The sequence below is a fragment of the Schistocerca piceifrons genome, chromosome 7, assembly GCF_021461385.2.
Source record: "Schistocerca piceifrons isolate TAMUIC-IGC-003096 chromosome 7, iqSchPice1.1, whole genome shotgun sequence".
Taxonomy (NCBI): domain Eukaryota; kingdom Metazoa; phylum Arthropoda; class Insecta; order Orthoptera; family Acrididae; genus Schistocerca; species Schistocerca piceifrons.
In genome coordinates this window covers 315,655,136-315,682,830 of record NC_060144.1, presented here as the reverse complement: position 1 = coordinate 315,682,830, position 27,695 = coordinate 315,655,136, and the positions used below count along the sequence as shown (strand labels likewise).

At 43.1% G+C, this 27,695-nt stretch overlaps 1 protein-coding gene across 1 annotated transcript in view; it reads right to left on the bottom strand.

Moving 5' to 3' along the window:
• LOC124805091 (nose resistant to fluoxetine protein 6-like) overlaps positions 1-27,695 on the bottom strand; it is a 279,871-nt gene that overhangs the window by 181,888 nt on the left and 70,288 nt on the right. Inside the window, exon 3 of the mRNA XM_047265529.1 lies at positions 10,958-11,217. Within this exon, the coding sequence (XP_047121485.1) occupies positions 10,958-11,217 (260 nt within the window). The remainder of the gene's footprint in view (positions 1-10,957; positions 11,218-27,695) is intronic.

Below are 27,695 nucleotides of genomic sequence, written 5' to 3'. Positions count from 1 at the left end.
GTACACCTGCACAGTCGCAGCACATGGCTGCTGGCCATCTCTACAAGGACTACAGTGGGTCTACATCTTTGATGATCCATCAATACCATTATTTCTACAAGGACTGCAGTGGGTTTGCACCTTTGGTGGCCCACCAATACCATACTCTCTACCAAGACTATAGTGGGTCTGCTCTGTGATGACCTACCTAACAATATTCTTCAAAACGACGAATGACTCTGCTGTGGGTTCCTCTGTTGTGGCTCATTACCTGTCTGCATGTCGAGAGTCAGCACTGTCTTTCCGTTGGAAGGACAACACTACTTCCTCAAGACTGCATGGAAATCCACTACTTCCGTGTGCATTTTCTTTTACTGCTCAGACTTTCAGAAAAACACTGCAATTTTACTGTGATGAATGATCAGGACTGTCTTTATGGACCGTGAGAAAATTTTAGCTTTTGACCAACATTGTATCAATATGTGTGTGCATTTGATATCTTTGTTATTGTAATTATGAAAAATTTTATCAAATCATTATTGGCCACTGCCCAAAACAATTTGTAAACTTTTTTGTGGGGAGCATGGGGGCTATGTAAGTAGGCTGTTTATGTTTTCTTATTGGCAACGTTACGTAGTGCTTTGTATGGAAATCACTGGCTGTGCTGTGTGTAGTCTGTGGCTAGTTTGCATTGTTGTCTGGCATTGTAGTGTTGGGCAGCTGGATGTGCACAGCACGTAGCGTTGCGCAGTTGGAGATGAGCCGCCAGCAGTGGTGGATGTGGGGAGAGAAATGGCGGAGTTTTGAAATTTGTAAGACTGGCTGTCGTGAACTGCTATGTATATTATGATTTCTTCAACACTATTAAGGTAAATACATTGTTTGTTCTCTATTAAAATCTTGCATTTGCTAACTATGCCTATCAGTAATTAGTGCCTTCCGTAGTTTGAATCTTTTATTTAGCTGGCAGTAGTAGCGCTCGCTGTATTGCAGTAGTTCGAGTAACGAAGATTTTTGTGAGGTAAGTGATTTGTGAAAGGTGTATGTTAATGTTAGCCAGGGCCATTCTTTTGTAGGCATTATTGAAAGTCAGATTGCGTTGCGCTAAAAATATTGTGTGTCAGTTTAAGGACAGTCATGTATAATTGTTCAAAGGGGACGTTTCAAATTTAATATTGTTGTGTGTAGGATTGTTTAATTTTCTGAGAGTTACAATTTAATACCTTTGTGTTTAGGATAAGTTCACCTTCAGAGGCCGAGATGCGTCATTTTGACAACTGTCTTAACATTTTCACCTTGTAAGCTGTGTGTGAGCGTGTATTTCCGTGACAAAATTGCAATATTGAACGATGTCATTATAGCTTACACAGTTGTGTTTAGTTATAGAATAAGAAAGCACCTAACCATAACCTTACAAATGGCGACCCTGCCAGGATGGCAATTGGGCTGCCTGGATGGCAATTAGTCATATTAGGAAGGGAAATTAAAATTTTGAATTGAAAAATTTTTGTGTGTTGTTTTTTTTTTGTGACCAGGTTACCCAATCTATGTAAATGTATAGTGGTCAGGATACAGCAAATGTGTGATCCAAAGTGTAGAAAAGTTGTATTAATAGATGAGATAAGGTTTATGTTTGTGTAAAAGTAGCTTGCACATGACTGTGCTGGCACGCGCGAAGTTTTTCACGGCGTTGTTAAGTTTGTTTGAAAGTCTGAAAACAGTGAACAGCGTTGATAAGGACGTGTACATAGTCAAAGAAACTTTCTATCATATTTTGGAAACGTGTAAGATTATATAACTCGATGTTTACGAGACCGCCAGTTTGCACAATTCGACAAAGACAGAGGTTAGACGGTCGGAGAAGGCGGAATTACGGAAATTATCACAGAAATGGCAAACTGAAGATCTTGACACGATAGAAATTAGTGTACAAAAAAAAGTATTAAGTTTGAGTTAACGAACGGAACGTAGTGATAGTGCAGAGGGAATGGTGATAGTTTCGCGATTGGTGTGACAGTCAGAGAATTCACAAAAACAAACAAATGACGGAGATAGTGGGTCAGAAGTAGAACAGAGGACGAACAACTCCAGTACGTTGAACCAAATATTGTGATTCTGAATCATACGGGACAGTTTCCAACAGAAAGAATGTCTGTAAGTGCGTCCGCACTATGTACGGAAGTCGGTGAGGCGCCACGTGAAAGACTCGAACGGCAAAATTTACATCAATTAGTGACAGGTGACGATGCCGAAGAGTCAGATAGTGTGTTCGCAATACTGAAACGGCTCACTATGGTCGTAAAACAGACAAATACAGGGTTAGCAGACTTGAAACTTGAAACAAAGTCAGGGTTAACAGATTTAAAAACCGAAACGGCGAATTTAAAACCCGAAACAGCGAAGTTAAAAACAGAGACAAATGCTGCCTTAAATGGTCTCAAATGTGAAACGTATGTTGGACTCAAAAAAGTCCGCGAAGATCAACAAAAACTACGAACGGAAGTTAAGGAACAGTTTACTGAAAGCCGAAGAGAGGCGAGAGACCTGCGCGTTAATGTCTGACCAGAAAAATATGTGTCCTGACGTTGACCAGGTAAAGGATGCACTGTCTAACGTTAATCACAGAGTGGATAAGTTAGCACGTAAGACGTCTGGTGAGGCGCAACAAAACGTGGAAGAGCTCAATGTCAGAAAACGTGTCACGCGAGCCGCATTAAAAAGATTCGGTACACACATTGAAAACATAGTTAGAAAAAATCAGGAACAGTATGAACAGCTTCGTACAGAATAGAAACAGTGTATCGAGAATCGTGCAGAAAGCGGTCGTGCGGCAACAGAATCAGTGGTATCATCCGACATAGTGATGGATAGAAATCCACAAGCTAACAAGTCAGTTGTGCAATCTTCCGTAGCAGTAGCGGAAACACAAAAAAAGGCATGAGATTCCACCGGCCATTGTGACCGTGCGGTTCTAGGCGCTTCAGTCCGGAACCGCGCTGCTGCTACGGTCGCAAGTTCGAATCTTGCCTCGGGCATGGATGTGTGTGATGTCCTTAAGTTAGTTAGGCTTAAGTAGTTTTAAGTCCAGGGGACTGATGACCTCAGATGTTAACTCCGATAATGCTTAGAGCCATTTGAACCATGAGATTCCATTCGTATATCCACAAGAGGTTGCGTCAATAATTACCAAAACGAAACAGAAGCAAATAGGAAAAGAACAGTGAACACAGGTGAGCGAAGCAGGTAATGTGTGGCCACAACAGACAATGGAGCGAGAAATGGTGAACGTGAGCATTCCTACAGAACAGCAGCCGACCCTCCGAAAGTACGCGAGTGACGCGAGAACAGAGCAAGTTATGGCGACACATGCACCAGTTCTGCAGTTTCCAAGTTACAGTACAACAGGTCATAGACCGCAAGTCAATATGAATCAAATAGGAAGACAAAACACTGGTCCAGTAATGGGAAATTTAACCGAATCCTCAGTCAGATACACGACGGAGATATGGTTTAGATAACTGCACATCCCTACGTAGATACGATGTGAAACGGGACGTAAATCTGTCATCTCAGAACCCAAATAGGGTAGAATGAACACGGGAAAACATGACACAGTTGAAGGGAACGTAAAATGTTGACAAAACACAAACGCTGTTTGGTGGAATAGAAAAATTTGACAATGATCACTTTTTGACAGCAGAAAATCCCAACATTACATAGAAAGCGGGAACGGCTTAAACCCACGCACTTTTATAAATTAATTCCAGATTGGTATACAAGAGCGTTGGCCACTTAGACATAAACTTGATTTTATTTGTGGGCATATGGACGGTGCAATAGCGGAAACCATGCAAAGTGTAGCTGCAAACTGTCAATCATATGAGCAATTTAAATCCGCATTCTGGGAGCGATATTGGTTCACAGAAACCCAAAATAGAATAATGTATGAGTCGTTACAGAAAGAGTTATTCGAAAATTCTGGAGAAAAGATACCGGTGGGACTTTTCGAAGAAATGACAAAAAAGAATCAGTGCTTAGATAACCCATACAGTGATGGGGAACTGATACGTATGTGCACAATGAAGTTACCGTTACGTTATCATCAGTCATTGGTTGGTAGGAAGGGAGATAATATGTAAGTATTTAAAGGGATGTTAAGAGAACTTGAATTCATAGTCAGTGAAGATGACGCAAGAAAACAACGTGCAATCAGAGAAAACAATGATAGTGGGAATAACAGCAACCGATCAGGCTTTAATAATAATTACAATGACAATGATAACATAGGAAAAGGTTATCGATTTGGCAGGAGTGGCAATAATAACTACGGTTTTGGAAACGCGCATAGGACGAAGAATAATTATGTTTTCGGTGCGCCGCGAAAGCGGAATTACAATAGTGGATTTGCTCCTAGAAGAAGCCGGAAGGTTTAGAGGTTTTCAACAGCAAAATACAGGTTACTCAAGTGGAAATGGACTGGTACAGGAAGTCGAGTTGAGGCCACCAAACCCAGGTAAAAGACAGAATTGACGAGATGAACGGCACGAAGACCAGTCACAAGTGGTTAAATCGTAAAATTAAGTTAATTATAAAATTAAACATGTTAATAGGTTTTGATCAGCAAGACCCTGAATTAGGTTTAGCGAGTAATCGGATACAAAGACCAGCATGCTGGGATTCAATTGACTGGGAATCGACCGATGATGGGGAACAGGAGTTAGTAACAGTGAATATAGACAGCAGCACAAAAACTGATGATAACCAAACTGTACAAGTTGTAGCTCTTTTATATGTAATGGAGAGAGAAATAGTGTGCCAAGAGGATAATTTACCATAGGTTTGCACCAAGTGAGTTATTTAAAATTGTATAAAGGCTAGAGAGACGAAAAGAAAGTATATGATGTAATTCTTCAGTTTCTCCCGGCGTATTTGTTGCTCGAACAGTCCACGGGTATACTGCCGGTTCATAGTGTCCAACGGGCACAATATTTCGGTGATCAGACACGTTGCCATTGTCAGGTGTGCTGACGAACTGAGCTCCTGAGGGCGGGCGGCCGATTTAAATCCCCTCCCCCCGCGGGCCGCTCTCTTCGCCATCCCGCCCTCGCCGGCGGTCGACGCTACGACAGTTTCCGCCGCCCACGTCTTCGCGACCGCCGGCGCGCGGGCGCGGACGGCGAAGAGAGTGGCCCGCGGGGGGAGAGGATTTAAATCGGCAGCCCGCCTCAGGAGCTCAGTTAGTCAGCGCACCTGACGATGGCGACATGTCTGATCGCCGAAATATTGTGCCCGTTGGACACTATGAACCGGCAGTATACCCGTGGACTGTTCGAGAAAAGGGAGTAGCTCCACACGAGAATTTAGTTGTATTAAATGTCCAGAAACTAAAGAAAGATAACAAAATGCACACAGATAAAACTTTTAAGTTGTTCCTATCTCAGTTAACTAAATAAAATTAATTTGGTAGGAAGGTAAAAAGGAGAGTGTTGAAGAAATGACAGAAAAAAAAACTAAAGTAACTCTTCTGCAAACGAAATGTGTTCTGGAGAAAGAGTAGAAAATAAGGAGGTGGATAGCGATCAGCATGTGGATAGCTTGACGAAATAGTATTAGATTCTCTCTTAAAGATGTAGTGTGGAGGAGGAGGAAGTTGATTTTTGTGGATGAAAGGAAGTGAAAAAGTAGGAAGAGAATAGACAGTTAGGTAAGATGGAGATAGGCATTTCTGATTTGTTCCGTCAAGGACAGTGAACAAATAATTGAGGAGATATTTTGGGGGAATATGTGAGGCATATATATATAATTTGTGGAAGGTACACAATCTGGTATTGAAAAAGATATGAGGGAAATGAATATAAGATGTCGTTAGGAGATAATAATTAGAAAAGAGAATTGAAGTATTAATCTAAGCAAGAAACATGTTATTTCGTGGAAGGAGATAAACAGTAGGAAGTAAGATTGACCCAGAAAAGATTTCAATAAGGAAGGGTATGTTGGGGAAAGGAAGGAACATAAAAGTTTACTATCGAGAAAAAGGGGAAAGCGATAAGTACAACTGATAAAAGAAATTTTTAAACTTTAAAACAACGGAGTAGAACAATAGAGAATATTTTTGAAAAGGGAAAGGAGTAGAGAAAGAGGATAATCTGTGTTTTTGAAGTTCTGTTACAGCTAACGCCAAAAAGAAGAGATTGCTGAGAAAAAGACGCTAGAGTCGAAGTCAAGGTGCGAAGTTTTCAAAATAACATAGTGTACTTGCAGTTAGAAAAAATAATAAGCGGTAATGGGAAAAATCATTAACTCACTAATCGTCATCACCATCAACATCAGTCTTACTATCTATCGCGATGAAGATGAGGAAACCATGATCTTTATCTTAAGGAAAAATTAAACAAAATGGGGAGAAAAAAAAGATAAGTAAGTAAAAATAGTGATAAGAAAAACAATTTTTCGACATAATTAATGATCCCTTGTGTGAAGTTATAAAAGATTTAATGTTTATAAAGTAACTTAAGGGAGTAGGGGTTGTAATAAAATAAATATTGATATCAGAGGAAAAGGGAATACGTGTAGGTACAAAGAAAGTAAGAAAATGTGGTCGGAAACAAGCATTGTATTAGATATGAAGTCAGCAGACAAGGTGCAGCATCATTGCAGTCAGATCGGCGGCAGGACTGGGGAGAGCGGTCAGGCGTGAGAGGAGGGGACACTGAGCGCGAGTGCCTGGTGCGTCACCCTACGAGATGTCGAAAGAAGAGGCCTTGGTGGAAGCAACGGTCCTAGACGATAATACATCTGGGGGGAACGTTTGGAGAGCTACAACTGATCCTAGATATAATGAACATATACCATGAAGAGAGCTTTACTCATACATAGGCCAAATACAAGCTCCATAACAATGGTTTTGCGAAAGTGTAGATACTTGACACTTCTATCGCGAACTGTTCAAAGCAGCATATGGAGAGATGAGGGATGTCCCCTGAACCGGAACGAAGGCGGACATAGTACAGCGAGGAAGAGTGCGTGTTTAAATTCACCACAGGAAGAAGAAGAGACGCGTACTGTAGCTCAACTTGCAGAATCGCTGAAACCATTGTCAGACCGTACGGGACGCAACAACCGCGAAACGGCCCCTGAATACTCATGGGACGGAGCGAGAAAACGATGGAAGGCTGTCCAATCTATTTAGATGAACAACCGAATACAATAAAAGAATACACAACAATTTCAAAGAAGACGCCGTAAGAACGGATTAAACGACAACGAGATTTAGCAGATCTTCAATCCCAATTCCTGGTCCACAGAAGAACGAAGACACAAGTGAGAAGACAGTAACATGCACCAAGAACAGAAGATGCCACGCAGAAGATTTGCTAGAAAGAAGAGCCTGGACCAGAAAAGATCAAGGAAATCGTTTCAAATCCCTTCCTATACATGACCATTATTGCATTTAACTGTTCTAGCAGTAGAAATATTCGATAGTCCTTATGGTAAGTTACAACACCTTCAGATATCGTACTGAGAGATGGGAGATGACTACACATATGAAAATCTGGAGACGAATAGACTATTGGTAAACCGACATAAAGATTCGTCAAATAAAGAAGGAAAGACTATGCTGCCAAGAATAGATCTCCAATATAACGTCGCCATAGACACATGTGAAATGGAACAAAGGTAACCACGCATTCACGACACGCTCAGACCTTCAGTAGTAACCTTTCTCTCTTCTTCCATGCTCAGCGGAGACGCGGCGAGGCCCACGGCAGATCGTCATCCCATGTTCGACGGAGGCCCGTCAAAACAAACGAGAAACAAGGATACGATTACAATGAACCATGTTAAAGAGGTAGGAGAAAGAACTGTCTGTGACAGACTAGTATCCGAACAAAGGAAAGTAACAAAAATGTTTACGATTGTGTTTAAAAATACTTGCGTTTGAGGACTCTTATGTGACAGCAAGTAAGCATTGACTGCACAGTAGCGACTTGTAAGAATTATATATATTTACTGAAGAGTGAGTATCAAAATGTTCTTTGGCACTTTTATTTTCACAAGTCCGTCTTGATCACACAGATTTCTTTACACTTTATTACCGGTTTCAGCTTACCGCAATCTTCAGATCATTAAAATATTCTGATAAAATATCATCATCAAGTTCAACATGTGAATATGTGACTTTATTATTGTTCCTTACAGTGGTATGTTAATTTTTTAGAGGTTCGCTGACTGATTACGTGAGTTCCTTTTATTATGAGGCAACAGTCACTGTGTTTATAAAATTCTCGCTAAGAGGGCATTTATTGTAACATTAGTAACACCCCAACTCTTTAAAGAATAGAGTTCCCATGTATAAAACAGCTTCTAAAGTCTGATTACTTTACTGATGAGCTAATGTGTTAAATATTTGCCTTTAATCATGCAAGTGTGAAAAAGTTTAGGAAATGTTTGAAATTACGCTTAAAGTTTGTTGGAAGTTGCTAAGTGCTCTCGTTGTAATTGACTGGATGAATACAAACAGGGTTATTTGCCCTCCATTTGAAGCAAAAGCAGGTGTTTCACGCATCTCAATGTTTATAACGTCATATCTCCTGAATTGTGTGTCGTGCAAAGATATAATTTCGTAGGTACATTAAATGAGGTATGTAGACACCGCAGGCAAAGTGTGTTGAGAACAGAGTAGTAAAGAAGAAAATAAATTAAAAAGTCGTGCCTAATGCTGGAGTTTGACTGAACGAACAACGAAAACGAAATAAGCAATAAACTTTTTCCTTCGGTCGTTTTGTAGGGGGTGTCAGCGAGGAAAAGTTTCGTGAAGGTTTGAAATTATGTGTAAACTTTGTTGGAAGTCGCCAAGTGCTCACATTCTCAAGTGCTGGATGAATAACGTCCGCGAATTTACGCGCTGTAAGTTACAATACCTCGAGACAAACAGTTTCTGTGATATTTACTGCGTAAAATGTTTAACATGAGATTATACCTCTTAATGAGTACATTACGATAGCGTTTTAAATTTTTTAATTAGGTCAATATTTACAGGAAATATTGGAAATCGTATATTTGTTGCCTCTACGCTGCAACTGGTACTGATTTCAGGTTCTGGGACAGCATTTTAGTAATATAGATATCCTCTCTGTTTTGTAATGCAACACTTGATCTATTATTTTGAGTGACGTTTGTGGGATTTGAGAGTAGGTGATTTTCTGTGTTATTGAACCTGAGGCGCTCTCATTAATAGTTGCTTCGTCGAAACAGCGTCCAACTGAAAGAGTAGCACCAGGCCGATGTGTCGTATGTAGTTATTATTATTGAGATATGTAAATATTTACGCCCCCCCCGCAGCCCCCAGCCATTTACCACTTTCATCCTTTCGTGCATCAAAATGCTTCCTGTCTGCTGTCTTGTTTCAACACCAGACGGATTCTCAAGATAATGAACTGAAAGTATGGGTATGTCCGTTGACTTTACTTACGACCAAAACTTCTTAGTTAGTTAATTAGTTTCATGTTCCATGAATAATTTTCACGATAGATGGAACTGAAGTGGAATGAATCATTTTACGTTCATATCGCAAATTAATTTGTACATATGGTTATATCTCGACATTTCTCAATCTTTTTCCTTTTTTCCAAAACGAAAAAAGATGTACAGATGTCAAGGAGATACGTCTCAGTTTCCTTTGAAATTTTGATTTGCTGCCTGTCGGACATTTTATGTCAGTGGGCAATTAAGCGCAAATTTTTGTTGGAAACATTGTCCTAAAGGCCACCTGAATAGAGTAATGATGTCATTTTTACTTCTGGTATTGTTATTACGTACGTCATTGTTACTTTGAACTGTAGTGGGTTATTTACAACAAACTTCATAAGGGAATAAATACATTGTGAAGCAGTAGTCAGAATGCTCACCTCCTTAAACAGATGTCTACAAGATGAGCGTGGTCGAGCGCCACATATTATTCTTAAAGCACATTTTTGTACAATGAAGACTTTCTTTCTTACACATGCGTTGCCCCAGAACATTACTCCATATGACACCGCTCTCCCGGCCGTATGTCGGTTTACGAGATCGGAGTCGCTACTTCTCAGTTACGTAGCTCCTGAGTTCTACCTCACAAGGGCTGAGTGCGCCCCGCTTGCCTACAGCGCTCGGCAGACCGGACGGTCACCATCCAAGTGCTGTCCAGCCCGAAAGGGCTTAACTTCGATTATCTCTGGGGAACCAGTGTTATCACTGCAGCAAGGCCGTTGGCTCCATATGACATTACTGAATGAAAATATGCACAATGTGTCAACTGATTGACTTGTCTCTACCCAAGACTTACAATGATCGTAAGCGCAAATGAAACTGGCTAACCTAAGTTGTTTTAGTAGTACCAAATTGTGCATCTTCCAATTTATACTCTCACCAATATGGACACCCAAGAGTTTTGAAGTTTTCACCTTATTTATTGTTTACTCTCCATACGTTACACTTATCGTTGGTGTAGCACCCATCGATATGCAGAACTGAATATGTTGTGTCTTTTTTAAATTGAGGGTGAAACCATACGCAGAAAACTAGTCAGACCAATTCTGTTTGTTGTGTATTAGAAGGAGGATTGTCTACGTATATGAGAAGCAGTAGTGTACCTAAGATTGATCGTTGGGGAACAGCATACGTGATTCCTCCTCAGTCAGAATTATGAACCCTGACTATATTGGTTGAATTCTAAATACAACTTTTTGCATTCTTTTGGTTAGATATCACGTTGCCCATTAGTTGGCTATACGATCAGTCGCATAAAACTTCAAGTTATCTAGGAGAATATTGTGATTCACACAGTCGAATGCCTTAGACAGATCGCAGAAAATACGAGCCGGAGCTATTTTATGGTTTAATGCTTGAAAATACCGGTGAGTGAACATGTAAATGACATTCTCAGTAGAACAACCCTAGGACTTTCTGATGGATCTTCCTATGGGAGGGGCCAACTTACAAGAATGCCCATTCCTTGGGAGCCAACGGGGGTGCGGCGGCCACGCTGCAAGCACTCTGCGACACGTCGACGGCAGTGTCGTTAGCGCCAGAGGCGGGCAGCAGGTGCTGCAGTTTGTGACGCAGCAGGAGCGCCGCGTCGTCCGCCGAGCAGGACTCGGGAGCGCAGACCGCCCAGCGCAGCACGCCGCCGCCGCCGGAGGCCGACAGCTGCAGCCGTGCCTGCCGCACGGGGTCTCCCAGGGAAGCAGAGCCGTTGTCCTGGCAACAGTTTAGATCATCTAATTTTTCTGAAATGGAAATCATCTGTTTGTTTGTACATGTACATCACATCTACCGATTTCTGTCCCATTCCGATAATTGCTTCGTGGTGCATCGTTTCTTTTATCTTAAGACTGTACTTACTATTCGTGTACGGTATATCGGGAAGAATAAATGATTAAATCTGTTGATGTTATTCTGAATACGCGACGGGAAATTTAGTACGCAAAACTACCACAAGTGACAGCAACAGCAGCTGGTTATGGGGTCACATGACGAGTGCAATCTGGTAACGTTCGTCCAGGCCTAACCGGAAACACACGGATATGTCCACTGTAATGCTGTACCCAGGCGCGGAACCCGTCCGGAAAGAAGACGTGCAGCCAGTCGTGTCTGCTGTGCCGCCACTGGGCGCGCCACTTCCAGCGCGCCTTCTTCTCTATTGCCGCGTCTAGGGAAGTCACAACAATATTCACTGAGCTGTCAATTGACGATAGTCCTGACGTAGTCGTACTGACCATGCGGATAATTTTCTTGTAGCAAACAAAACTGTTCCCCGACTGAAGAAGATCGAGAAAACAGTACGAACGGCACTAATGAAGTTTCAACAGTTGGCCTGTAAAAAAGGGCTCTTAATTAATTTTTGTTTGTATTTAGGTACATTTCTACAGTCATGGTACACTACGAAGTATTCACACCGCAATGACGCAAAACTCCGCTACATGAACCATCACAAAATGAGGCAGCCTGAAGTATCGTGACAAAACAAGGGTCATTCAACTAAAAACTGGGATTTTTAAAAAGAATCTGTTACGAAAACGGAATACAACACTTACTTATTTTTCGACGCTCTCAAGTTTTCAGTGCATTTACACTGAGGTAACAAAACCCGTAGGATATCCCTCAATATAGTATCGGATCTCCTTTTACCCGGTGCAGTGAAGCGTCTCGACGTGGCATGGACTCAACACATCGTTGGAGGTCCCCTGTAGAAATATTGAGCCATGCTGCCTCTATAGCCGTCCATAATTGCAAACGTGTTGCCGGTGCAGGATATTGTGCATGATTCTGTCCCACAAACGTTCCATGGGAGTCATGTCAGAGGATCAGGGTGGCCAAATCATTCGCTTAAATTGTCCAGAAAGTTCTACGAAGCAATCGCTCACAATTATGGCCCGATAATATGGCGCATTGTCATCCATAAAAATTCCATCGGTGTTTGGGGGCATGAAATCCATGAATGGTTGCAAATGGTCGCCAAGAAAGCGAACATGGCCATTTCGAGTCAACGATCGGTTAATTCCATGTAAACACAGCCCACATTATTACGGAGCCACTATCAGCCTCCACAGTGCCTTGTTGACAGTTGGGTCCATGGTTTCGAAGAGTCTGCGCCACACTCGAACCTAGCATCAGCTCTTACCAACTGAAATCGGAACTCGCCTGACCAGGTCATGCTTTTCCAGTCGTCCGGGGTCGAACCGATATGGTAGCGAGTGCAGGAGAAGCGTTGCAGGCGATGCCGTGCTGTTAGCAAAGGCACTCGCCGCGTTGGTCGTCTGCTACCAGAAACCATTAACACAAAATTTCGCTACACTGTCCTAACGGACACGTTCGTAGTACGTCCCACATTTATCTCAGCTATTATTTCACGCAGTGTTGTTTGTTAGCACTGACAACTCTACCCAAACGCTGCTGCTCTCGGTTGTTAAGTGAAGGCTGCCGGTCACTGCGTTGTCCGTGGCTAGAGACAATGCCTGAAATTTGATAGTCTCGATACACTCTAGACGTAGTGGATCTAGGAATACTGAATTCCTCAACGTTGAAGTCCCATGCGTCTAGTTCAAACTACCACCACGCAGTCAAGGTCTGTTAATTCCTGTCTTGCGGCCATTATCACGTCGGAAACCTTTTCATATGAATGACCTGAGTAAAAATGACAGCTTCACCAATCCACCACACTTTTAAATCTTGTGTATTCGATATTACCGCCATCTGTATATGGTTCAAATGGCTCTGAGCACTATGGGACTTAACATGTGAGGTCATCAGTCCCCTAGAACTTAGAACTAATTAAACATAACTAACCTAAGGACAGCACACACATCCATGTCCGAGGCAGAATACGAACCTGCGACCGTAGCGGTCACACGGTTCCAGACTGAAGCGCCAAGAAACGCACGGCCCATCTGTATGTGTTCACATCGCTATTCCATGACTTTTGTCGTCTCAGTGTATGCCGACGCTGGACAAGTTTCTCAGTTTTCATGTAAAAACAATTTTTAGGGACTTTTTTCCAACTTATTATGCATTGCTGATTGCATCATCAGCGAACCGTGAGCCACTGAGAGCTTCTTTCAATGGGTTGAATGGGCACCGAACTTCCATCTCCCATTACAGTGCTACGAAGATATGACTCCTCTTCAGCCTGCAGACATTCAAGCTACTTTCTTTTGTTTCTTTTATCAAAATTTCTGGAACATCAGTACGGCATGAACAATATGGTGGGCTGATCCGACACTAATGTTCATCGTTGCTGCAATACGCATGTGTTCCTGTACCAACTCATCATCTCTCGCAGTGCTTTTCGCAATGACAACACAGATAGAGCGCGCTGGGAGTGACGAATCTTCAATTATTGTTACATTCCGTTCGAATTTATCCGCCCTCTCGTACACCTGTGTCCGACTCATATAAGTTTCATAACATTGCATTGCCATCCGACGATGAATTTCTATTGGTTTCAATCTTTTACCTAACAGACATTTAATGACACTCCTATGCTCCACATTGGTGCAAACCTACAAGGGTATCAGTATCTTGTTTTTCTAGTTGCCAGCATCCAGTTCAGAAAAAGATGTGCAGGACATCGCCAAAAAATAACAGAGAAGCACAAACTTGTCAAACTTTTGTATTTCTATATTTGGTTAGTGAATAACTTCTGAAACATCCCCTTAGAAAAAATTTAAAAAAAACCTCTTACGTTATTTGATTTTCAAACAGCTGAGCAAAACTCAACGTACTCAGACTGTGTTCTCTTTACTTATTCTGATCATCACTAAACTGACACACAATATTTTTAGCGCAACGCAATCTGACTTTCAATAATCCCTACAAAAGAATGGCCCTGACTAACAATAACCTATACCTTTCATGAATCACTTATCTCACAAAAATCTTTGTTACTCGAACTAATGCAATACAGCAAGCGCCAATACTGCCAGCTAAATAAAAGATTCGAACTACAGAAGGCACTAACTACTGATAGGTATAGTTAGCAAATGAAAGATTTTGATAGAGAACAAACAATATATTTAACCTTAATAATGTTCAAAAGTCATCATATATCAATTCATAAACTCCATCTTTAAAAATTACCTTTCTCTGGTGGACCAAGTCCAGTTCATCCGCTTATAGTAACCTCTCAAAACTCTCTCCACATACACCATTGCTGGCGGCTCACCTCCAACTGCCCAACGCTACGTGCTGTTAGGGAACACTACACAAGCGAATATTCCAACAATGAGTCCAACCAGTAGAGACTGCACACAGCACAGTCACTGATTTATATGCAGAGCGCTATGTGGAGTTACCAACATAAAAACCTGAACTCTCTACTTACACTTCGTACAGTTTTTCAATAAGTTTAACGAACCTAAGAGATGCATATAACAGAGACTTGAGTCATCAATAACATATTCTCCTTCACTATTTACAACAGTCTGCCAACACTAGAGTAACTTTTCGATTCCGCGACTGTAGAAATAACGTGGTTTTGAGGCGAAGCAGTCGTCGAGCCATGTTCGGATCGACTTTTCATCCAGAAAATTGTTCGATAGAGAGCGGAGGAGATAAAATCTGAAGACGTAAGATCAGGTGAATAAGGTGGGAACAGAACGTCTTTCCAACCCAAGTCCAGTGTAGCGGGCGCGCGATATCGCGGAGTAGGATCACTTCACGCAGTCTTCCTGGTCGTTGTTTTTTGACTGCGTCTGCCAGATGTCTCAGTTGTTGACAAGAAATGTCAGCAGAGATGACTACACTTCGGGGAAGCTATTCGTAGTGCACCACACCGTCGCAGTTCCACCCGATGCATAACATAAGCTTCTGTGTACGTGCGCAGGTTTTTCTAAGAGGAGTCGATGCTTTGTTTGGGCTCAGCCATTCCTTTCTTTTCCGTATATCAGCAGAAAGACGCAATTTCCCATCACCAGTAACGATAGGAATGCTCGGTGTTGTTCACGAGCCAATTCATAACGAACAATCAGAAATGCGTATGTGACCACCCGCTGATTTTTGTGAGTTTGGCTTAGATTATGCGATATCCTACACCCGATTTTTGAACCTTCCAGCTGCATGCAAATGTTGCACGGTGGAAGAATAATTTGGCAGTTCTCTAGTACAATGACGTGGACCACCTTGGATTAATGCCTTTAAATGATCTTCATCAAATCCCGAATGTCTTCCTGAACAGACTCATGTCAAAACCATCCTCCACCGTTTTCTTGGCGTGCTCTGTCTAATGACATTATCCCCATGCACGGTGCAAATGTCTCTGGCTGCATTCATTACTGTTATATCTTTACCGAAAACAGGAGAATACGTCGCGAATGTTCCGATTTATCCACTTAACACTCACTTTCTAGCGCCTATAGCTCCACTCATTATCTCCAAATGACAAAATGAGAATAGCTAAAAATGGTTCAAATGGATCTGAGCACTATGGGACTTAACATCTATGGTCATCAGTCCCCTAGAACTTAGAACTACTTAAACCCAACTAACCTAAGGACAGCACACAACACCCAGTCATCACGAGGCAGAGAAAAATCGCTGACCCCGCCGGGAGAGAATATCTAAACTCAGTTAACAACAGTGAACTGCAGATAAAAAATAACAATCGATAAATAAAGCCATACAAACAGGAGCACTAGCAAGCAAAATAAAAACTCTACAAACTTATGCACCAAACTAATGCAAAATTTTCCGATTGTGTATTGAACGGATGTTGTGAGTTCTCTGCATTCGAAGGTAAACAACGCTGAGGCAGTCCATGCTGAATTGATGTAGGCGTACGACAACTATCCACCATCGTATGATCTAGTCTCAAGTTCAAAAATGGTTCAAATGGCTCTGAGCACTATGAGACTTAACATCTTAGGTCATCAGTCCCCTAGAACTTAGAACTACTTAAACCTAACTAACCTAAGGACATCACACACATCCATACCCGAGGCAGGATTCGAACCTGCGACCGTAGCAGTCGCGCTGCTCCGGACTGAGCGCCTAGAACCGCTAGACCACCGCGGCCGGCTATTCTCAAGTCTCAATACCTAAAAACGAAATGCCAAACCATGTCTCCGACAAGAACTAGGAATCCAAAGGGAAGTAGAGGCCCTGTTGCTCGAAGACCACCGTTTTACAGCCAAGGGATAGTGCAACAATAGAATAAAATTCATTGATCTGTTTTCATGTGTAGTACGACATTTTGAACATCAGAAAGGTCGCTGAGCTCAAGCTATTGCTCACACCCAATTAAAGTGCCCACCGAAATAAGGCATCAGCAGAAATGTCACGGCTATATCAGAACGAACAAGATGAGTCCTTTAGTCGATTAATAACAATGTACGACACATTCCTCACCAGAATATTCAAATTTCAAATGCGATTTTTGAATGAAAAACCCTATGTGTAATCTTTCCATGTATACAGAATGTATATTACGTTTTGCTTATCGGAACGTCTAGTATACTTCATGCCAGTATGACATTTACTGTATGCTGTCTTCATGGTCCTGAAGACTTAATAACAAAGAATGTAACTGGCGATAGAAGAACGATAAAGAAATGAAAAAGTTAGTATTTAGGCTTCGACGGTATCGACTATACTGGCATCGGACTGCGAGCTCCGTTGGACAAGCATAGAAGGATGAAACCCAACCAGCCTCTTTGCAGGAAGCAGGAGAACATCCGTCTTAAGCGATAGTGCAGAACCGCAGAAAATATCCGTATAAATGAGTGAAACTTGAATCTTACTCTTCTCGAGTAGGAATCCACTGTTCTAATATCTGCGTGACTTAGTTAAATAATCAGGACGTTTTACAACCAAGAGATAGTGGAACAATAGAACAAAATTCATGGATCTGTTTTCATGAGTAGTATGACATTTTGAACATCAGAAAGGTCGCTGAGCTCAAGCTATTGCTCACACCCAATTAAAGTGCCCACCGAAATAAGGCATCAGCAGAAATGTCGCGGCTGTATCAGACCGAACAAGATGAGTCCTTTAGTCGACTAATAACAATGTACGACACATTCCTCACCAGAATATTCAAATTTCAAATGCGATTTTTGAATGAAAAACCCTATGTGTAATCTTTCCATGTATACAGAATGTACACTCCTGGAAATTGAAATAAGAACACCGTGAATTCATTGTCCCAGGAAGGGGAAACTTTATTGACACATTCCTGGGGTCAGATACATCACATGATCACACTGACAGAACCACAGGCACATAGACACAGGCAACAGAGCTTTCACAATGTCGGCACTAGTACAGTGTATATCCACCTTTCGCAGCAATGCAGGCTGCTATTCTCCCATGGAGACGATCGTAGGGATGCTGGATGTAGTCCCGTGGAACGGCTTGCCATGCCATTTCCACCTGGCGCCTCAGTTGGACCAGCGTTCGTGCTGGACGTGCAGACCGCGTGAGACGACGCTTCATCCAGTCCCAAACATGCTCAATGGGGGACAGATCCGGAGATCTTGCTGGCCAGGGTAGTTGACTTACACCTTCTAGAGCACTTTGGGTGGCACGGGATACATGCGGACGTGCATTGTCCTGTTGGAATAGCAAGTTCCCTTGCCGGTCTAGGAATGATAGAACGATGGGTTCGATGACGGTTTGGATGTACCGTGCACTATTCAGTGTCCCCTCGACGATCACCAGTGGTGTACGGCCAGTGTAGGAGATCGCTCCCCACACCATGATGCCGGGTGTTGGCCCTGTGTGCCTCGGTCGTATGCAGTCCTGATTGTGGCGCTCACCTGCACGGCGCCAAACACGCATACGACCATCATTGGCACCAAGGCAGAAGCAACTCTCATCGCTGAAGACGACACGTCTCCATTCTTCCCTCCATTCACGCCTGTCGCGACACCACTGGAGGCGGGCTGCACGATGTTGGGGCGTGAGCGGAAGACGGCCTAACGGTGTGCGGGACCGTAGCCCAGCTTCATGGAGACGGTTGCGAATGGTCCTCGCCGATACCCCAGGAGCAACAGTGTCCCTAATTTGCTGTGAAGTGGCGGTGCGGTCCCCTAAGGCACTGCGTAGGATCCTACGGTCTTGGCGTGCATCCGTGCGTCGCTGCGGTCCGGTCCCAGGTCGACGGGCACGTGCACCTTCCGCCGACCACTGGCGACAACATCGATGTACTGTGGAGACCTCACGCCCCACGTGTTGAGCAATTCGGCGGTACGTCCACCCGGCCTCCCGCATGCCCACTATACGCCCTCGCTCAAAGTCCGTCAACTGCACATACGGTGCACGTCCACGCTGTCGCGGCATGCTACCAGTGTTAAAGACTGCGATGGAGCTCCGTATGCCACGGCAAACTGGCTGACACTGACGGCGGCGGTGCACAAATGCTGCGCAGCTAGCGCCATTCGACGGCCAACACCGCGGTTCCTGGTGTGTCCGCTGTGCCGTGCGTGTGATCATTGCTTGTACAGCCCTCTCGCAGTGTCCGGAGCAAGTATGGTGGGTCTGACACACCGGTGTCAATGTGTTCTTTTTTCCATTTCCAGGAGTGTATATTACGTTTTGCTTATCGGAACGACTAGTATACTTCATGCCAGTATGACATTTACTGTATGCTGTCTTCATGGTCCTGAAGACTTAATAACAAAGAATGTAACTGGCGATAAAAGAACGATAAAGAAATGAAAAAGTTAGTATTTAGGCTTCGACGGTATCGACTATACTGGCATCGGACTGCGAGCTCCGTTGGACAAGCATAGAAGGATGAAACCCATCCAGCCTCTCTGCAGGAAGCAGGAGAACTTCCGTCTTAAGCGATAGTGCAGAACCGCAGAAAATATCCGTATAAATAAGTGAAACTTGAATCTTACTCTTCTCGAGTAGGAATCCACTGTTCTAATATCTGCGTGACTTAGTTAAATAATCAGGACGTTTTACAACCAAGAGATAGTGGAACAATAGAACAAAATTCATGGATCTGTTTTCATGAGTAGTACGACATTTTGAACATCAGAAAGATCGCTGAGCTCAAGCTATTGCTCACACCCAATTAAAGTGCCCACCGAAATAAGGCATCAGCAGAAATGTCGCGGCTGTATCAGAACGAACTAGATGAATCATTTAGTCGACTAATAACAATGTACGACACATTCCTCTCAAGAACATTCTTTGAATTCTCTCTAAACTCACTTCAAAGAAATTTTTGTGCCATATTCAAATGTTCAAATGTGTGTGAAATCTTATGGGACTTAACTGCTAAGGTCATCAGTCCCTAAGCTTACACACTACTTAACCTAAATTATCCTAAGGACAAATACACACACCCATACTCGAGGGTGGACTCGCACCTCCGCCGGGACCAGCCGCACAGTCCATGACTGCAGCGCCTGAGACCGCTCGGCTAATCTTGCGCGGCAATGCCATATTCAATTGCCTCCTTTCCAGTAGTGTACCCATGTATTTATTGAACCTAACAGTCATTAAAATCGTTCAGTAGTAGTTCTGTAAGATCACAATCGGTCAAGAATTATTTGGTTCAGTTGGAGAAGTGATAGAGTGTACATCGCTATCAAGCACAGTCTCGTAGCAAGCTCGCTAGCAGTCGTAGAAGGTATGGACCAACAGCGTGAGAATTGTAAGTCTTCGTCTCGGCACATCAGCAGACACTAACACTGGCCAATACAATAAGGGAGAAAGGCGTACCATAGAGACATCTGGAGGCTCCGAGTTGACTCCGCAGATATCAACAGTGGCAGACGCTGTCACACCAGCTGAAAGTATGCTCAACGGCGACCTACGGGGAGCAGTCAATAAAAGATGCAGCACTTTTTTTCGCGGCCAATTTTGGTTGGAAAATGTGGAATTTGTAGTGGGACACCGCGTAGTATTTCTGCTCCTCCTTTTACAGTTTCATGAAGTTCCAATAGATGGCAGCACTGTATGTAGCCTTCAAAATGGCGTCTGTAACGGAAATGCCTTCCAAGCAGGGAGCTGTCATTGAGTTGGTTTTTTTTTATTTTTTTTTTATTTTAAAGGAAAACCAGATATTCGCAGGCGCTTGCAGATTGTCTGCGGAGATCTAGCAATGAACAAAAGCACTGTTAGACTTTGGGCGAGGCGCCTGTCATCATCTTAACAATGACGTGTGAACTTGTGTGATCTCCCTCGTGCCGACAGGCCGCATGCAGCTGTGACTCCTGCAACGTTGGGACGTGCGGCCACTCTCATTCGAGGTCATAGACAATGAAACACCTCGCTGCACAACTGGACGTCTCTTTTGGTAATCCTCACACTCATCCAGCAGTTGGGCTACTCAAAGGCGAGTGCTACCCTCGGGATATTTAAGAAACGACTTCAGCGTTTTCGTCGTCACAAAAGTGCAAACGAACTTTTCCTTCTCCATGTTAAAACAAGGCCTCACAGCAGTTTGTACACCTGAGAGAAACTCACAAAACTACACTGGACTGTTGTTCTTCATCTACCCTACGGCCCTCGTCTCCCACATTTCGACTTCCATCTGTTTCAGAGTACTTGACGGCTCAACACAAAAGTTTTGTCTCAAGTACAGATAGTGTTGAGGATCAGTGGACAAAGTTCAAAACCATGGTACAATATGCATTAGATGAGTATGTGCCAAGCAAGATCGTAAAAGATGGAAAAGAACCACCGTGATACAACAACCAAGTTAAAAAATACTGCGGAAGCAAAGGGAACTTCACAGCAAACATAAACATAGTCAAAGTCTTGCAGACAAACAAAAATTACGCGAAGCTAAATGTAGTGTGAGGAAGGCTATGCGAGGGGCGTTCAATGTATTCGAAAGTAAAGTTCTATGTACTGACTTCGCAGAAAATCCTAAGAAATTTTGGACTTATGTCAAAGCGGTAGGTGGATCAAAACAAAATGTCCAGACACTCTGTGACCAAAGTGGTACTGAAACAGAGGATGACAGACTGAAGGCCGAAATACTAAATGTCTTTTTCCAAAGCTGTTTCACAGAAGAAGACTGCACTATAGTTCCTTCTCTAGATTGTGGCGAAGGAACTTGCCCCCCTTCTTGCAGCCGTGTACCGTACGTCTCTAGAAGAGCGTAGCGTTCCAAAGGATTGGAAAAGGGCACAGGTCATCCCGTTTTCAAGAAGAGATGTCGAACAGATGTGCAGAACTATAGACGTATATCTCTAACGTCGATCAGTTGTAGAATTTTGGAACACGTATTATGTTCGAGTATAATGACTTTCCTACTCTGTAGGAATCAGCATGGGTTTCGAAAAAGACGATCGTGTGAAACCCAGCTCGCGCTATTCGTCCACGAGACTCAGAGGGCCATAGACACGGGTTCACAGTAGATGCCGTGTTTCTTGACTTCTGCAAGGCGTTCGATACAGTTCCCCACAGTCGTATAATGAACAAAGTAAGAGCATATGGACTATCAGACCAATTGTGTGGTTGGATTGAAGAGTTCCTAGATACCAGAACGCAGCATGTCATTGTCAATGGAGAGAAGTCTTCCGGAGTAAGAGTGATTTCAGGTGTGCCGCAGGGGAGTGTCTTAGGAACGTTGCTATTCACAATATACGTAAATGACCTTGTGGATAACATCAGAAGTTCACTGAGGCTTTTTGCGGCCGATGCTGTGGTATATCGAGAGGTTGTAACAATGGAAAATTGTACTGAAATGCAGGAGGATCTGCAGCGAATTGACGCATGGTGCAGGGAATCGCAATTGAGTCTCAATGTGTACAAGTGTAATGTGCTGCGAATACACAGAAAGAAAGATCCTTTATCATTTAGCTACAGTATAGCAGGTCAGCAACTGGAATCAGTTAATTCCATAAACTATCTGGGAGTAGGCATTAGGAGTGATTTAAAATGGAATGATCATATAAAGTTGATCGTCGGTAAAGCAGATGCCAGACTAAGATTCATTGGAAGAATCCTAAGGAAATGCAATCCGAAAACAAAGGAAGTAGGTTACAGTACGCTTGTTCGCCCACGGCTTGAATATTGCTCGCCAGTGATGATAGATAAACTCCAGTGGAAGACTCTGCAAGAGAGACGCTCAGTAGCTCATTACGGGCTTTTGTTGAAGTTTCGAGAACATACCTTCACCGATGAGTCAAGCAGTATATTGCTCCCTCCTACGTATATTTCGCCAAGAGACCATGAGGATAAAATCAGAGAGATTAGCGCCCACACAGAGGCATACTGACAATCTTTCTTTCCACGAACAATATGAGACTGGAATAGAAGGAAGAACAGATAGAGGTACTCAAAGTGTCCTCCACCACACACCGTCGGGTGGCTTGCGGAGTATGGATGTAGATGTAGATGTTTGGATCAATGAAGGATGAAACCTGCGGGAAGCAGTACGTGGATGATGGGTAGGTTTTTGATGTAGCAATACCTTGGCTTCGATGTCGGCTAGTACGACGGTGCCAGGTGGGCATAAAGGCCCTCTTAGTAAGGTGGCGTAAGACCGTCACATGTTGAAACGTGTGGTTTTGTAGCCAGAAGAGTGGGGAGTAATAAGGTGTTTTGGAATCCTGAATAAAACCCATCTGCTTGCAGAAGAAAAATGTTGAATCACTTATTGACTCTCCTCGTAGTACAAGGTGTTCAATGAATCTTGAGACTCAAAATATAAAACCTATCACGGCCAAGGAAAGGTCAGGTGACGTGGGAGCAAGTGTGTCTCTAGATAAGAAGTAGCCAGTAGAACCAGAAGTGACTCGCGCGAACACACAAAGGGAGACGATAAGGGCACTGTCCATGTTTAGTGCACAAAGGGCTTATCGGCGGATAGCGGCCTGCTGAATTGCAGTTTGTTAATAGTAATATTGCACGACTGTGGCGATGATGTAAAGTAACAGACTGTGTCCTAGCGTTGCCGACATGCAAAGACGGGTACACTCGATGACGCTTATATTGTTACTACTTCAAAATATGTCTGCAGTTCGCTGACAATTATTAACGTTGGAAAGAAAAAGACAAGTAAATTCATTTCTGTAGCAGCATCAGATACCACTGTATTATCAACGCCAATGAGCAAAGTGGGAATTATTAGTATGCACCCTGAAACATATAGTCTACAGAGTTGCCTTACGACGTTTCGTACGCACAGGCACAGAAGTCGAGAAATTATAGAATACGTACAATCACAGTTATGTCGTTAGGCCACACTGCCTCACGAAATAAGTCTTATGCGATAACGTAAGAACCCAAGTAGAATTATAATCTTATATTTTGACATACTGTAGATACGCTCCCTCAAAACATACACTGAAGCGCCAGAGAAACTGGTATAGAGATGCGTATTCAAATACACAGATATGTAAATATGCAGAATACGGCGCTGCGGTAGGCGACGCCTATATAAGACAAGTATCTGGTGCAGTTGTTATATCGGTTACTGCTTCTACAATGGCAGGTTATCAAGATTTAAGTGAGTTTGCACCTGGTGTTATAGTCGTTGCACGAGCGATGGGACACGGCATATCCGAGGTGGCGAGGAAGTGGGGATTTTGCCGTTCGACCATTTCACGAGCGTACCGTGAATATCACGAATCTGGTAAGTATCAACTCTCCGACATCGCTGGGGCCAGAAAATGATCCTGAAAGAAAGGGACCGACGATGACTGAAGAGAATCGTTCAATGTGACAGAAGTGCAACACTTCCGCAAATTGCTGCAGATTTCAATGCTCGGCGATCAACAACAAAGGGTCACTCGTGTACGCTTGATGACTGCGCGACACAAAGCTTTACCCCTCGCCTGGGGGACTGTTGATGACTGGAAACTTGTTGTCTGGTCGGACGAGTCTTGTTTCAGATTGTATAGAGTGTATGGACGTGTACGGTTATGGAGACAACCTCATGAATCCATGGACCCTGCACATCATCAGGAGACTATTCAAGGTGGTGGAGGCTCTGCAATGGTGTGGGGTGTGTGCAGTTGGAGTGATATGGTACCCCTGATACGCCTAGATACGATTCTGACGGTTAACATGTACTTGAACATCCTATCTGATCACCTGCATCGATTCATGTCCATTATGCATTCCGACGGACCTGGTCAGTTCCAACAAGACAATGCGACACCCCACAGGTGCAGAATTGCTACAGAGTGGCTCCAGGAACACTGTTCTGAATTTAAACACCAAACTCTCCAGATATAAACATTACTGAACATATCTGGGATGCCTAGTAACATGCTTTTAAGAAAAGATCTCCACACCCTCGTACTCTTACGGATTTATGGACAGCCTTGCAGGATTCATGGTGTCAGTTCCCTCCAGAAATACTTCATACATTAGTCGAGTCCATGTCACGTCGTGTTGTGGCATTTCTGCGTGCTGGGGGGGTTGTGGGGGGGGGGTAGGTGTGGGGTACACGATATTAGTCAGGTTTACCAGTTTTTTTGGCTCTTCGGTGTATATTTTTTACCTTTTCTTTAATGTGTTGTTTGTAATAAAAACAATTTAATATCGGTGTAATGGCTGCTGCTGCAGATTATGGATTTAAGGAGACTAAACATATAACGTAATCAATCTCCTATTCACCCCCCACCCCCCGTCAGAACGGAATCAGTGTTCTGCATACGGTAGCGTCTAGATTAATTTCTATGTGCAAGTTTGAGAAAAGCTTTCTAAAATAGTATGTAGCGTGTATCTGACGATGGACGTGGGTATCTCGTTTAGTGGCATCTGGGAATCCGCCAGAAATCACATCCAGGCTGGCTCTAGCTAGCACACAGGCTCGCCTCGTTAGTCCGCTTCAAACCGGGGCTGGTGCGCCAAACGTCCAGGATGCGGACGCTTTGACGTGCGCAGCTGTCTGGACGGGTCTACGTCAAGCTGATATTTGTGCAGAAATACGTTGCATTTTACTGAAGAGGGTGAAGATTTAGCACCTTTTACAGTAGTAAGTCGTATGAAATAAATTCTACGAGAGGGTTCAGTAAGTAATGTAACACTTTTTTCTCTGAAAGCAGGTTGGTTGTATCCAGGATTCCAGTACGCCAAGCTATTGACCACTCTTTTGACTACAAAATCGTATTTTTCAGCATAACCTCCTTTCAGGGCGATGGCCGTACGCCACTTTGCAGGGAAGCAACGTGTGCCAGCATAGTATCACAGTACTAGTGGACGTCAGAGCCAATGTCTTGCTCCATCAATAGCCTCCCCAGATTTCAATCTGTGCTTCCCGCGGAGTGAATCCATCATTAGGCGAAACACACGGAAGTAGGAAGGTGCGAGAGCCGAGCTGTAGGGTGGATGAGGAAGATCAGGCCACTGAAGTTTTGTGAGCTTGTCCCAGGTCAGAAGACTTGTATGAGACCTTGCGTTGTCATGGAGAAGCAGTTCGTTTGTATTTTACTGACAACGAACACACTGGTTTTCTTTCTTCAGTTTCTCAAGGGTAGCACAACACACTTGAGAGTTGATAGTTGCACCATGATGGAGGACATCAAACAGAATTAACCACTTCAGAGTGCCGTAGCCATGACGTCACCTGCTGAGGGTGCGTCTTTGAACATTCTCTTCAGAGGAGAGGAGCTGCGACGCCACTCCATGGACTACCTTTCATTCCTCTTCGAGTTGATGAACTTACGTCCCATCGCCTATGACGATGTTCTACGTCTACATCTACATGGATACTCTGCAAACCGCACTTAAGCGCCTGGCAGAGGGTTCATCGAACGAGCTTCGCAATAATACTCTATTATTCCACTTTCGAACAGCGATCGGAAGAAACGAACACCTGTATCCTTCCGTGCGAGGTCTGATTTCCCTTATTTTATTACGATGATCGTTTCTCGCTATGTAGGCCGGCGTCAATAAACTAGTTTTGCATTCTGAGGAGAAAGCTGGTGACTGAAATTTCGTGAGAAGATTCTTTGCAATGAAAAAGCCTTTATTTTAATGGTGTCCGTCCCAAATCTTGTGCTATCTCCGTGAGACTCTCTCTCCTGTTTTGCGATAATACAAAGCGTTCTTCTCTTCCTTGAACTTCCTCGATGTACTCCGTTAATTCTATCTGGTAGGAATCTCAGACCGCGCAGCAGTACTCCAAGAGAGGACGGACAAGCGTAGTGTAGGCAGTCTCTTTAGTAGATCAGACACGTCTTCTAAGTGTTTTGCCAATAAAGCGAAGTCTTTGGTTTCTCTCAATATTTTGTAAATATTATTTCCAATTTAACTTTGTCGCAATTGTAATTCCTAGGTATTTAGTTAAATTTACGGCCTTTAGATTTCATTGATTTATCATGTAATCGAATATGACCTCACACTTCTCATTATTTAGGATCGATTGCCAATTTTTGCACCCTACAGATATCTTATCTAGACCGTTTGCAATTGGTTATGATCGTCTGATGACTTTTCTAGACGATAAACGACAGCATCATCAGCAGTCAACTTAAGACGGCTGCTTATACTGTCTAATAAATAGTCTATGTAGATAAGGAACAGCAGAGGGCCTGTAATACTACTTTGAGGAGTGACAGAAATCACGTCTGTTTTACTCGACTTTCCGTCGGTTACTATGCAATGTTACCTCCCTCACTGAAAATCACGAATATAGTCGCATGCCAGAGACGATATTTCAAAAGCAATCAATTTGATTATAACCCGCTTTTGACGTGCGGTGTCAAAAGCGTTCTGGAAATACAGAAACACTGAATCAATTTGAAATCCCTTGCCTATAGCATTCAATGCATCGTGTGGATAAAGAGCTACTTATATGTCACAAGAATGACGTTCTCAAAATCCGTGTTACCTATATATCAATAGAACGTTCTCTTTGTGGTAATTCATAATGTTCGAACACAACATATGTTTCAGAATCTTGCAGCATATCGACGTTAATGATATGGGTCTGTTATTTAGTGTATTATCCCTACTATATATCTTGAATATTGGTGTGACCTGTGCAACTTTACAGTCTTTGCGTACGGATTATTCGTCGAGCGAGCGGTTGTATATGATAGTTAAGTATAGAGCTATTCGAAATGTGGTGCTACAGAAGAATGCTGAAGATTAGATGGGTAGATCACATAACTAATGAGGAAGTATTGAATAGGATTGGGGAGAAGAGAAGTTTGTGGCACAACTTGACCAGAAGAAGGGATCCGTTGGTAGGACATGTTCTGAGGCATCAAGGGATCACCAATTTAGTATTCGAGGCCAGCGTGGAGGGTAAAAATCGTAGA